The 13,464-nt window shown below is 41.1% G+C and overlaps 1 protein-coding gene across 2 annotated transcripts in view; it reads right to left on the bottom strand.

Moving 5' to 3' along the window:
- The window catches only part of SLC6A6 (solute carrier family 6 member 6), a 137,937-nt gene that overhangs the window by 64,505 nt on the left and 59,968 nt on the right, over nt 1–13,464 (bottom strand). For both annotated transcript variants that reach the window (XM_072598376.1, XM_072598377.1), the window contains 2 exons: nt 5,373–5,612; nt 3,344–3,478 (listed from right to left, as the gene is read on the bottom strand). In XM_072598376.1, the coding sequence (XP_072454477.1) occupies nt 3,344–3,478; nt 5,373–5,612 (375 nt within the window). The remainder of the gene's footprint in view (nt 1–3,343; nt 3,479–5,372; nt 5,613–13,464) is intronic.

Genomic DNA, 13,464 nt, shown 5'->3' with positions numbered 1-13,464 from the left:
GAATGTGCTTTATAGGGTGACTTCAGTCTTTTAATAGAGTGAGAAAGTTGAAAGGAAAAGTATCCCGTGGCCCACCACCCAAGAAGAGGCCATGAGTTAGAGGGAGAGAGATCACTGTCCATGTTGTCCTTCCCAACTTCTGCTTCCTGGCACGGGATGCACTAATGCCAAGTCCCACCCCCTCTTTCCTTCTTGGTGCCTCCAACTCCTTGTCACTGAACAAGCTGCAATTTCTTTCTAAAATGACTTCATTGTTTACAGTGGGTTTGTTAAGGGAGGATTGCTGTCTTCAGAGATCCAGTTTATGGTGGCATCAGCCATTTATGCAGTCATAAAGCCAACCTCATCTTCCATGTGTGTGGTTTGCTCAGGCATCACCTATACAAGGTAATTAAATCAAACAGTTTCAACCAAATGGATTTCAGAATCACAGATTTGGAATGGGAAGGAAACATTATGAGATGATCATGAGATCATAGGTTTAGAGCTAGAAGAGACCTTAGAGTTCAGTTTCAAATGTCATTTTACAAATGGGAAAACTGAGGCCCAGAGAGGTGAGCTGACTTGCCCAACTATGGTCATACAAAGAGCAAATAGCAAGAGCTGAGAATGAGGATGAGGTCATCCTCTGGGTTCAGATCAGGTCTCTTTCCTCTTCGCCATCAGTGGGTTACTAGAGACAGACACTGTTTTTCTCATGATCTTCCAAAAAAGGGTCTGCTGTCCTTTGTAGTCTTTTCTCCAATAGATTTCTACACAATTGAATTGTCCAGACAACTGATCACACTCAGGGGTTAAGGGCCAAAAATATAGAATCATGTTCTATTTTGAGTTGGAGTTGGGCAGTGGGGGGAGAAAAAGAGGTTTGGGTAAATGGGGATCAGGTCACAAGACCACAATAAAAGCTTCTCCTTAGGCCTCAGAATCACTTTCCTACCTAAGAAGAAGCAACACAATGGCATTGCTAATGGATTATACTCATTTAACTGGACATTCAGGAGAGGACATTCACAGAGCCCTTTGTAGTCTGATAAAGCGGATGGATCCTACTATTAATAATGTTTCAAAATGCATAAAATATTTAGTATTGTGATGGAAACCAGTTATACTGGGGGGAAAAGTTGTCTAAATATGTATTTTTTGAAAATTCATAGATCTCAGATGAAGAACCCCTGTTGTATCGCAGTACCTATCTCACATTGCTTAAGACACTCCCACAGTAACAACTGACATTTTATATAGCATTTTAAAGTTAGCAACATAGTCTTTGAAGCCTCACAGCAACCCTGAGAGCTAAGTTTTCTCATTTCCATTTTAGCAGTGAGAAAACTGAGGCTCTGGGAGGGGGTGACTTGCCTGTGGTCACACTGCTAGTACATGTCCAATGCTGGATTTGAACTTGGGCCTACTTGGTCCCAGACCCAGTCTTCTATCTACAACATACTCTCATTTTCTCTTGATTCTCAGTTGCTAATGGGACATCCAGCTCTGGGAATGTGGTCAGTGTGACACCTGAATTCCACTCAACGTGAGCTTCTTGCCTTGGACTAAGTGTTTTCTCAAGCTCTGCAGTTCCTCTGGACCCCTTTCTACTGGCCTCCTCCTTCTGGGGCCATATCAAAGGAGCCACTATAAATTACTGAGTGAACCTTAGTCAGTCTAGATCTCAGTGATTCATGTATTCATATTGCTCTTTATACATTTCAAAGGGCTTTCTCATCGATTTTCATGTCTCATTCTCAGAAAGTAAAATGTGCCCCATCCCACGCTTCCCCCATTGTGAGAAGCCAGGATGGGAATCACTATGACTATTGGTGGAGTTGTGAACCAATATAATCGTTCTGGAGAATAATTTGGAACTATGCCCCAACGACTATAAAACTGTGTATGACTATGTCTGTGTATCCCAAAAAAGTATTTAAAAAATAGGGGAAAGAACCTATTTGTACAAAAATATTTAGAACTATTCTTTTTGTGGTAGCAAAGAAATTACAGCGATGCCCATCCATTGGGGAATGGCTGAACAAATTGTGGTATATGGTCATAATGGAATACTATTGTGCTATAAGGAATGATAAGTTAGATGCTTTCAGAAAAAAAAAATTGAAAGATTTACATGAATTGAAGCAAAGTGAAGTGAGGAGAACCAAGAGAAGACTGTACGTAGTAACAGCAAAACTACATAATAATAGCTATTTTTAGCATTATAATAATCCAAGACAATTCCAAAGGACTCATGATGAAAAATGCTGTCTACCTCCAGGGAAAAAACTGATGCTGTCTGAATACAGACAGAAGCATATTATTTTTGCTTTAATTTTTCATGGTTTTGGTTTGTGTTTTCTTTCACAATATGACCAATATGGAATTGTTTTGGATGATTGCATATATATAAAACCTCTATCAAATTGTTCACCATCTCAGCGAGGGAATATTGGAAGAAGGGTAGAGGAGGACAGGAGAGAATCTGGAAAACAATATTTTAAAAAAATGAATGTTAAAAATTGTTTTCACATGTAATTGGGGGGAAGCTATTATTAAATAAATAAATGAATGAATGACAAGAAGCATGGTGCTATGAAAATAATGCTATATTTTGGAGCTAGGGGACCTGGATTCAAATCTCATCTCTACCACTTACTAACTGTTTGACGTTGGATAAGTAAGTCATTTAATCTCTCTAGGCTCAACTGCCTCCTCCTTACAATGTGGGGACTGGACACATAGGATCACAGATTTAGAGCTAGAAGACCCTTTGATGTCTTCAAATATGAATCCCTCATTTTACAGATGAGGAAACTGTAGAAAACCAAAGAAAAAGGTGTTTGAGGTAGGATTCAAACTCAGGTCTTTCTGACTCTAAGTTCAAGGTTCAGTCTACTATGCCCCTCTGCCTGTTTGACCTCTACAATCCTTTCTAACTCTTAAAATAATGATCCTGTGATCCAAGTCTCAGAGAGGCATAATGAGAGACCTATCACAGGGCTCCAATCCCAAATCACTAGTCCATAAATGAGAGTATACTGCCTTATCAAGCACCATTCTAAACCACAGATCCAACAAGACATGACTCTGTGAACAGAACCAGGCATTGGGTAAGCTTGGGTTCTAATTCCTAGCGGCTGAGCTTCCTGGCAGAATAACTGAATAGATCCCTTCCTCTTTTGGTTCCTTGAATCTCTCATCTGTCAAATGAAGGAGTTGAGTTAGATAACCCCTAAAATTTCTACCCACCTTTATTCTATGCTTCTCCTCTCAGACCTCTCAATGCAATCGGAGAAGAGTGATTTTCCTAAGGTATACAGTGGTGTACTTTAGACTCTGCTAAAACCAAAATACTCACCACTAAACAGAGGGCAGATCTTTTCCCAGCAAGTAATCCCACCTTCAGAGGTATACTGGCCTAAAGCAACCTCCAGGAAAAACACAGGCAAGCCACCGCCAAACAAGAAAATGAAGTAAGGTACAAGAAATGCACCTGTGGAGAGAACACAAAGAAAGAGAGGTCTCCTATCAGTGGGTTACAAGGATTCTGGAAGTTAGCTCAACCATGTCTAGAGCTTGTTGTTTGTTTTTCATTTTTGAAGACCATGTCATCAGAGAAATGATGATATGACTTGCACTTGACTTTGTTTTGAGGGAGGGAGGGCTGTGCAGGGTCACCAGCCTCACTTTCTCCTCCTGAGCCATCTGGGTCCACTGACCACATATTCATCAGGATGACTGGAGATGGCCCAGGATGCAGTGGGAGACCCTGGCCCTTTTAGGCTAAGGCCTTTTCACGTACTCACTTAGAGGGAGGTAATCCCCATTCAGTGAATAGGCCTCTTTAAGAAACAGTCAGGGGATGGCCCCTTTGTAGTAGGTATAGTAAAGGAGGAGGAAGTGAAAGAACAGCAGAAGCAGTATTGTATAGCATAGAATTTTATAGTTCACAAACTAGCTTCCTATATATCTGCACACCAACCTTATCATGCAAATGAGTATTATTCTCCCTCTTACAAAAGTCTAGAGCTATTGATCAAGGAAAAATCCTCTTAACATGGAAGGGGGAGCAGATATTCCAAGTTTATGAAGGGTTGTGAAAACTATCAAGTGGGTATAACTGCTGGGCATCTACCCAGGCCCCCCCTGGGGCCTGAAGGTCTATATGTAAAGCTCTTTCCCTGAGGCAACCCTCTATAAAATTCAAGGATGTCCCCAAGATGGGAGTTTTCTGTTTTTTTCTCTATTTAGTCTGTGGTACACATAAAAGTCCATTTCTCAATAAATAATGACCACTAATTTCCCAAGCGCACATCCTAGCTTATAGGTTCATGGCATTTGGAGGTCTTTAAAGCACTTGCCTCAGAGCAGCTAAGAGTAAGTTAGTTGAGAAAATAACTGTAAAGCACTCAGCACAGTGCCTGGCACATAGTAAGCATGATACAAAATATTAGCTGCTATTATATCACTATCATCCTCATTTTACCAATAAGAAAGTGATACTGCCAACTCCAAACACTGCTGAACAAATGCCCAAATGGATCATTAGGAATGTCCCACACAAGCTAACTGCAAGGAGAAGGGGTCTTTGCCTATCAGGTGTGATTTGGAGGCAGCCCAGAAGATGCTCACTTCCCCAAAGTCTCTTCCAAGAAGGCTTGTCCCTCAATTCAAAATTCTACCATTAGAGATGCATTCCTTCAGGTTAACAAACTCCTCTTATAAAATACTGATAACTTTGCGAGGAATAACACAATAAGCTGGCTATTAATCATTTGTATTTTATTATGAATTAATTTATCTTATCTTTTCTTAAAAGTGAGCTCAAATTTCTACTGAGAATACACATTTTGAAAAAGAATGCAATGAAATTTGGAACACTGAGTAGTTCCTCTATAGAAATAACATATAGGACATGATCATCTAACTTTAAGATAATATAAAAGTGGGAGGGATATATAATGCAATGGATGACAGGATCCAAAAATATCTTGACAGATTAGGACATTGATCCAAATTGAATGAAATGTAATATTGACAAATACAGTGTTCCACTCAGGTTCAAGAAATCAACTTCTCAAGTATTAGACGAGAAAAGTTTAATCTCATCAACATTGGTTTGTCAAACTACAATCTGGGGGGCTTAGGGGACTGCAAGTTTAGAGAGTCTACAGTGGGACAAGACAATCAATAAAACTGATGCAACTCATTGAAAGGCCAAGTGAATATTGTGCTTGATCCTAGGCACATCTTTTATTTAGTTAGAACAGTGACTAGAAAAAGGAAGATGAAGAAGAAAGGAAAGGAGGAAAAATTTCACACCAATATAATTTCTTTTCTTTCTCTACTCCCCTTACTAAGTCATTCACTTAGTATGAAATACTCACCTCCGCCATTTTTATAGCAGAGATACGGGAAACGCCAGACGTTACCTAAGCCAATAAAACCGCCTGCCACGGACAGCAGAAAGTCAACCTTGCTTGACCATTTCTCCCTCTGTGGTTGCTTCCCTTCAGCCTCATCTTCAGGTCTAGTTCCTGGACTCTTGCCTGGGGAAGGCTTCAAGATGTCCTTGTGAAAATCTTTCAAACACTGAAGTTTTTCCTTGGTTGCCATTTCTTCAACTTCTAGAGGTCAAAAGAAAAAGAAATAAAAAGAATGTGTATTTAGCTAGAACATGTGCAGAATGTTACAGAACCCCATAGTGATACCTTCCCTCCCTCCCTACAATAGACCTCTACTCACAATATACACATATTAAAACAATTAGGAATGATAAAGATTTTACAAAGAAATCTTAAGAATATTACAGAATCCCAGAATCTCAGTTCCCCCTCCTTACCTCCCACATGAACACAAAGGAAGATTTAGATGGCTATTAATTATTATTATTTTGATACTATATATAACAATATTATAATTAATATTAATCTCTGAAGTCTTTTAGACTTTTAAACATCCAGGTACTTAAAAGTGAAGTGGAGAGAAAATATCATAATAAATGAATGTATTCATATACGTATATATAAATGAATGTATCCATGTATGTATATATAAATATGTATGTAGAGCAAGTCTATCCAGATACTAGGGCTTTCTCAAGGTTACTTATCGTCTGCTTTCTATGTGCCTTGTATAGCCACCTATGTCAATACAAGGTCTCCTCTATTACATCCTTAAGGGCAGGAACTGTTTATTTAGTCTAATGCTTCCCCCAAGGACCAGAGGGTCAGGTACCGGGCTGCTATCTCATCTATAAGCCCTTTCAGGGAGAGCAAGCTTTGGGGACCTAGGAGGGCTTTACAGGAGGGCTGCAAGCTAGTCCTACCACCTATCCCATTCATCCCAGGAAGGGGCAGGCCTTCAACCCAGATCTTCAGAACCTCAGACTGCTATTCCTTCTGATGTTTCAAGGCAGCCCCAAACATTGGACTTGGCTCATAGATTAAGAAACACAAAGAACCTCTGAGGGCACATCTAGTGTGACCCCTTCATTTTACAGATGAGGAAACTACAAGCCAGGTACTGAAACCATGTGCTGTGACTCCCAAGGTAATACCATCCCCACCGAGGGAATGGCAAGATCACTGAGTCTAATTTCTCCATTTTACAGAAAAAAATGAGAAAGAAGTGAGAAAAGGGAGATGGGGCTCACTCAAGTATTTAGTACAAATGCTGCAGGAGATCAGGGGGAGAACACCTTCATGAAAGACATAGGGTGCCCAGAGCAGTGTATGAGTCCCAGAGATGGAAGCCTGCTGCAGAGAGGAGTGAGCCTCCTGCCAGGAAGAGGTGTCCCACACAGTTTTAGGCTAGGCACTCCTCTGCTCCTCTCTCCTTTTCCTATAACCCTGTGAATGCTTGGACTGGGGCCCCTAGTGGCCCTGAGAGAAGTAGGGGAAGGAAGAAGACTATGACAATCCATTGGTAGGAATGGATGCCTCTTCTCTGGAAGGAAAGAACAGCTCCAGGACTTGAGCTGTACCTGAGCAAGATGGGTAAAAGAGAGCATATGAAACAACAGAAGAAAAACACAACTGGATTTGAAGAAATCCAGCTCAAATTCCAGTTCATCTGCTTATTACTTATAAGGCCCTTTGAGCAAATTCTTGAATCTCTCTGGGCCTCAGCTGGAGCAGCTACCTACTGAGGTCCTTTTCATCTCTAGAGCTATGATTGTGGGATGCTCTAAGACTCAGGAGTAGAGAGGAGGAATCAGTCCATTTCATTTGGAAGTCTGGGAGTCAAAGATTCAAGGATTTGTCCTTGGGATTCACTGAAAGACTGGCCAAAGGCATGCAAAATCGATGGACATCATTCTAAAGGTCCATGGCTCTTCAAGGGCATAAAGAAATGAGAGGAGGGTCATTTAATGGTGACTGGGGCCAAAGTTGTCTGTCTCTAAGGGCCACTCCTGATAATCATCTGCTGTAGCATATAAATTAACCAAGAAATTCAATTAGCTTCTCCCTCCTCTCCCAGCACCCATAAAATGCTTCTGCATTTTATCACCCTATTTCACTGAGTTTTTCTAGTTCAGGAACTTTTGGGCATTACAGCACAGGATGTATAGAAATGGGGCTCTACAGAGTCCCAGCAGAGAAGGCTTTGGAGGAAGACCATAAAAGCCATGTTCTGAAATTAACATTCTCCTCTGCAGACAGGCCTGCATTCAATGGGGCCAACTCTCAATGGACTCAGGGAGATTTTAGGATCCTGGGCAGCCTGTGCATCCCATGTCATTGTGAAATGTCGGCGACACTGGAGTTGTGCTCCATTGGTAAGGGCTATGTTGAAGATTGCTTGTACAGGGGTCTCCATAAAGGAAGTGAAGACCTTCACCAGAGCCAGAAGGGAGTGTGCTCACATATAGATATAACACAAAAAGAGAGCCTACCGCTTGCGACCTGAGACCCAGAGGCTTTGGTATTACACTGAATCAGCAGGCTGATCTTCCCTCCAATTCCCTTTGGTTCACAATTTTAGAGGTTGGAGACTCTTAGAGGTTATTTAACTCAAAGCTCTCCATTTATAGAAGAGGAAACAGAAACCAAGGCTCAAGAGACATCGATTGATTTGCTTAAGGTCACACAGGTAATTCTAAACCATGCCCACCACACTACCTCTTAATGATGGTCCTTGAGATCTACATTCTCTTTCAAAGTATGGATTACATTTTAACACTAGATTAGAGGAAACCAAAGTACTTGAGTGACTTTTTAAAAAATAGTCATAGGATTTTAGAGTTAGTCCTTCATTTTACTTTATTAGAACAAGAAACTGAGGCTTCTTGAAGGTTATTTTTAAAGTACTGGTAAACGTCATATTTAAAAGGAGAACTTGCCTGAAGTCACATAGTAAGTGAATGAGGCAGAGTTACCCCACCTTTGAGGCATCTGGTGAAATGGATGAAGCACCAGGCCTAGAGTCAGGAAGATCTTAGTTCAAATCTGGCCTCAGACACTCACTGTGTGACCCTGGGCAAGCCATTTAACCCTGTTTGCCTCACTTTCCACATCTATAAAATGAGCTGGCGAAAATTACTCCAGTAGCTTTGCCAAGAAAAACCAAAAAGGGTCACATGACTGAAAATGACTAAACAGCAACAATGAAGTCTCATATACACCTTAACTTAAATTTCTTCTAGAACATCTTCAAAAAGTGGTCACAGAAGACTTCCAGTGATTGATGACCCTCTACCTTCTAAGGCAGCTCATTCTATTTTAGAGTGACTTCAATTATGAAGGAAATTTTTCCTTACATTAAGAACCTGCTTTTCTTTACCATCCACCCATTATTTTGAGTTCAGCCCTGTAAGGCCAAGCAGACTGTTCCATGGGCAGCCTACTCTTGAAATACACCTATCTTGTCCCTTCTACATTTTCTTTTTTCTTTTTTTTTTTTCAATCTAAATATCTCAGTTCCTCCTAGCATCAGTCAGGACTAGATATTGAGTCTCCTGACTCCTAACTCAATGCAGTTTCCCAAGCACCATACTGTCTCTTTGGTCCAAGAACAGCACGCTGTCCACTGCTCATTCTCACCTACCACAAGAGGGTCAAAATTTGTCCTCCCAAAAAAGATACATTTCTGAACCAAGGTCTCGCTAAGTTTCATTACAGAAACATGAAGCACAAACTAAAGGAGAGGGATGAGGGGTGTCTCTACTTGGGGTGATTGGGTGGGGAGAAAGAAGAAAATAGAGGTCATTCAATGAAAAACATCTTTATTATTAAGGACCTGGAGTCCCACATCCTCCAATTATACTCCATTGAGTAATGCCACAATGGTACTTAGGAGATAACAATCAAATGGTCAGAAGGAGATGTTAAAACAATGCTCCGACACCGCCCAGATCAGACCAGAAGAATGATGGGTTATTTTTACAGTATCAATTAGTGCAGGCAGAATCCAAAAGTCAAACTCCCTTGTATCCCCCCCAAGGGGATAAGGGAAAATAAAAGTCTGGGATTCCAAAGTGAAGTGATTCCAACACGGAGACACACGTCTGCCTTCCAGGAGACAAAGGTTTGGCCCCTCAACTTCAGGAAACCTTGCCTGGGTCTGCTCCACAGCAGATAGCAAAACAATCACAATCCCCATGAACTCAAGAGAGCTTTGAAGGCAAAGGAAGAAGCCAAACTTCCCCCCCTCCCCAGATTCCTGAAGCCCCCAAAGGAAGAAGGTGCAAAGGGGAAAATGCTATGCTTTTTTATATTTTCTCTTCTTTGCTCTAAGCACATAGTCCTTATTCCCCTGGGATTTTACTATGGGTTCTTTCTTCCCTTACCACCTCCTCTCTGACTGTTCTCATTGCGGTCTAAGCCTCCTATCTAAGAGATTTACTGCCAGTACGATAGAAGCACCATGGGTGATTTCTGCACCTGGGACCTGGAGCAAGGGCAGGGGAGAGGAGACGATGTCAGGCTCATGTTGGGGGACAGAGGAGGGGGTTGCTGCTAAAGGAGATGATGAAGTTAATGCTACCACCACTGTTAACTCCCAGGATAGTGCCATCAGAATCTTCTAAAGGTTCTGCCCTAAGCAAAGCCCTGATCACCTCACCTTAGTTCTGGCACTATACTGCCACTTCATTGAAGCACCACTCACAAGATGATGGCGCCCAGTTTAAGCTCACAGCATCCTAAGATTAGGACCCTAGTGATCCTGGGAGATCTAGGTAGTGCAGTGGATGGAGTGCTGGGGCTGAAGTCAGGAGGACTCATCTTCCTGAGTTCAAATCTGGCTTCTGACATTTACTAGCTATGTGACCCTGAGCAAGTCACTTAACCCTATTTGCCTCAGTTTCCTCATCTGTAAAATGAGCTGGAGAAAAAAGTAGCACGCTTCTCCAGTATTTTTGCCAAGAAAATCCCCAATGGGGTTGTGAAGAGTTAGATATGATTGAAATGACTAAACAATGATAATCAAATTCCTTCTCCTAATTTCATTTTTACTGTAATTTTATCTTATTTTGCTTTTTTAAAAATCTAACAAACATTCAACTTCTCTCCTCTCTCAATTGAAAAAAATATTTTTAATAAAATAGCCCCCAAATCATTGGCACAAATATGCATAGTCACAAGTAAAATATCCTCATTTTGGCAGTGTCCAGAAGTAGATGCTACTTCAGTCCCCGGAGTTCATCACCTCTCTCCCAGGAGGTGACCTTCCCTTCATTTCAGAGATGAGGGATTTAAGACCCAGTCAAGAAACTTCTCCAAAGTCTCACAGTAAAGGAGATGCCCCTTTGACTCAAACTTCATCGTTCTTTCACTAAATCAAGTTGCCTCCTTTTGTTCTCTTAGCTAATAAGAAAATACAAAAAACCCACCCCCGAGGCTCCCAGGACTTTAGGCCACTTTACCTTTCAAGATTTAACTTGAGACTTTCTGCTCCTCTCCCATCTGAAGATATTCACAAAACCAGCATGCCATATGACCTTAGGCAAGTTAAATTACCTTAATTCCCCAGGCTTCCGTTTTCTTGCCTATAAAATCAAGCTCTAAAAAATAAATTCAGGCTCATAAACTCCAAAGCTAGAAAGTATCTTAAGGGTCATTTAGTCCAGCCTATGGTCAAAGAGAACAAAGCCCAGAGAGATTTAAGTGATTGGCCTAACTGGGATTTAAGTCCAGTGGTTCCCATTCCAAAGCCAACTTTTTTCCCCCCGTTATACAATACTGCCATTGACTTGGTGATGAAAAGAAACTGAGGTATTAGGTCCACGAGCCTTCCCAAGGCTCGTGGACCAAGAAAACAGACTGGTATACTTCACGGAGGCCTGGGTCTAAGGGCATCCTGTGAATCAGTGCCAAAACTCAGTATGTTCATCTACCCCAACCCAGTGTTCATATCGGCTGTGTTTTTCTAATAACGGGAGGTCATTATAGAGCATTAGACCTCAGATCAGGAAGTCCCGAATTCAAAGCCTGCCTCACATATCTACTTACTAGCTGGGGGATGCCTGTGAAAGTCGCTTAACCTCTGGCTGTTTCAGTTTCCTCACCTACAAAATGAGGATAATAATAGTATCTGCCTTCCAGAATCATCATAAGGATAAAATAATATTAGTAAAGCACTTAGTAAATCTTCAAACTCTATTTAAATACTACCTATTAATATAATTATTGTTATTATTATTAAGAAAGCAGAGAGGCATCCCAAGAAACAACCTAAAATGGGACACAAGAGAAATGGATTCCTGTCCCAGTGTACCTCTCACCTGCTGTGTGACTTTAGCTAAGTCCCTCGTTCTCTTTTGGGATCAGCTTTCTCTTCTATAGAGGAAGGGGGATTAACTGAAGGATCTCTAGAGTCCTGACTAAGAATAACATTGATTGTGTGACTTTACTCTTACTTTTTATCTGAAAGATTCCAACGACTTAAATTTTAAGGAACTACAGTAGGTGGGTGCAAATTGCTGGCACCTTGGAGAAGAGGATCAGAAAAAAAATGCCATCTCAATCATCCTACTTTCTAACTCTTCTCCCATCAACATCAGAAATAGGTCCTTCTGTTACACAATGGTGGGCCCCATCCTCCTCCTCCTCCTCCTCCTCTTCCATGTAGTCAGAAACAAAAAGTAATTAAAAAGCCATCTTACTGTAGCTTCCCACAGCTCTCTGCTACTGATTTACTCATCCCCATAATCCCTAGGAAAAGAATAAAACATGAAAGCTGGAAGGGAGTTTTGAGGTCAGATAGTCTTAGATTACTCATTCTGCAGCAGAAGAAACTGAGGACCTGGGAGGGATGTGACCTGCCTAAGGTCACCTCATGAGTCAGTGACAGTGCTAAGTTCCTGACTAATGGTAATTTTAATACACACATAGATAGCATTTGGTAAATAGTTTACACATTATTACCTAGATCTTCACAATAACCCTAGGAGGTAAGTGGCATGATTGTCTTAATTTTACAGAGAAGGAAACCAAGGCAGGCAGTGATTAAGTGGCTTGCCCAGAGTCGAACGTAGAATTTAATCTTGTGCCTTCCTGGCTTCAAGCAGCCTACTTGCTCTGACCATTCCTTCTCCCACTAACATGCTTCAGTTGTTTCAAGAGGGCATTTTCCTCACTGATGGGGGCATTCCCATTTGCCATTGGCTTTACACAAAAAGATACAAAGTTGAGGTCATTATTAATGTAATTTAAGCTCTTTCCTTTTTTAAAAATTAAAATTCTTCAGCTTTCTGACCTCAAATATCTGCATTTCAGGGCAAAGTCATTCCATTAATAGCCATATTATTACTAACAAGAAGAGTACGAAGACCCAGACCACTTTCATTAAATAATATCTTGAAGATAAAAATGACTTCTAAAATGTTTTCTTCACGGTCTCATGCCCCACTATGGGTAAGGATTCTTCTTCTCTTTTGTTATACTAGGCTTCCTGTGTTAGAGATTTTTCCCTCCTAGGAGAAGAGGTGGGATAAGAGCCTGGGTCTCTGGGGTTTTTGCATAACTACTACAATTCTCCAATTCACAACTTGATCTTTGGATATGTTTCTCCCTTCCATATCATGGCCCACCTGACAAGTCCATCTGCTCACTTCCAACCTTGCCTGCTGATTCCTTCGACAGTATCTTACATGGCAGCAGTGTCCCTGAAATCTTGGCGAGGAGTGGTTTAGAAACAAGTATCCTTTTACACACATTCTAGAACCATGCCACTTCCCAGCTGTTCTCCAGCTAGAAACTGAGCTATTTTCCTTGGCAGAAATCCCAGAGTTACTTTGCAGTTACTGAAATATAGAATTCTTCATTTTTAGAGTCTTCTCTCCATGTATTAGCATTCACAAGATATTTTCAAAGAATCAGGAAAAATTTCAAAGGAGTAAAGAGGGTAGCTAGAGCAAATCTCCTCACTCACTTAAAATCATAGTGTTAGAACCAGGAGGGACCTTAGAGCTCATTTCATCTAGCCCTCTCATTTTATAGAAGAGGAAATAGCTAGACCCCAAAGGGGACTTCTTCA

Source organism: Notamacropus eugenii, chromosome 3 (genome assembly GCF_028372415.1).
Source record: "Notamacropus eugenii isolate mMacEug1 chromosome 3, mMacEug1.pri_v2, whole genome shotgun sequence".
Classification (NCBI taxonomy): Eukaryota; Metazoa; Chordata; class Mammalia; order Diprotodontia; family Macropodidae; genus Notamacropus; species Notamacropus eugenii.
This window is presented reverse-complemented; position numbering and strand designations above follow the sequence as displayed.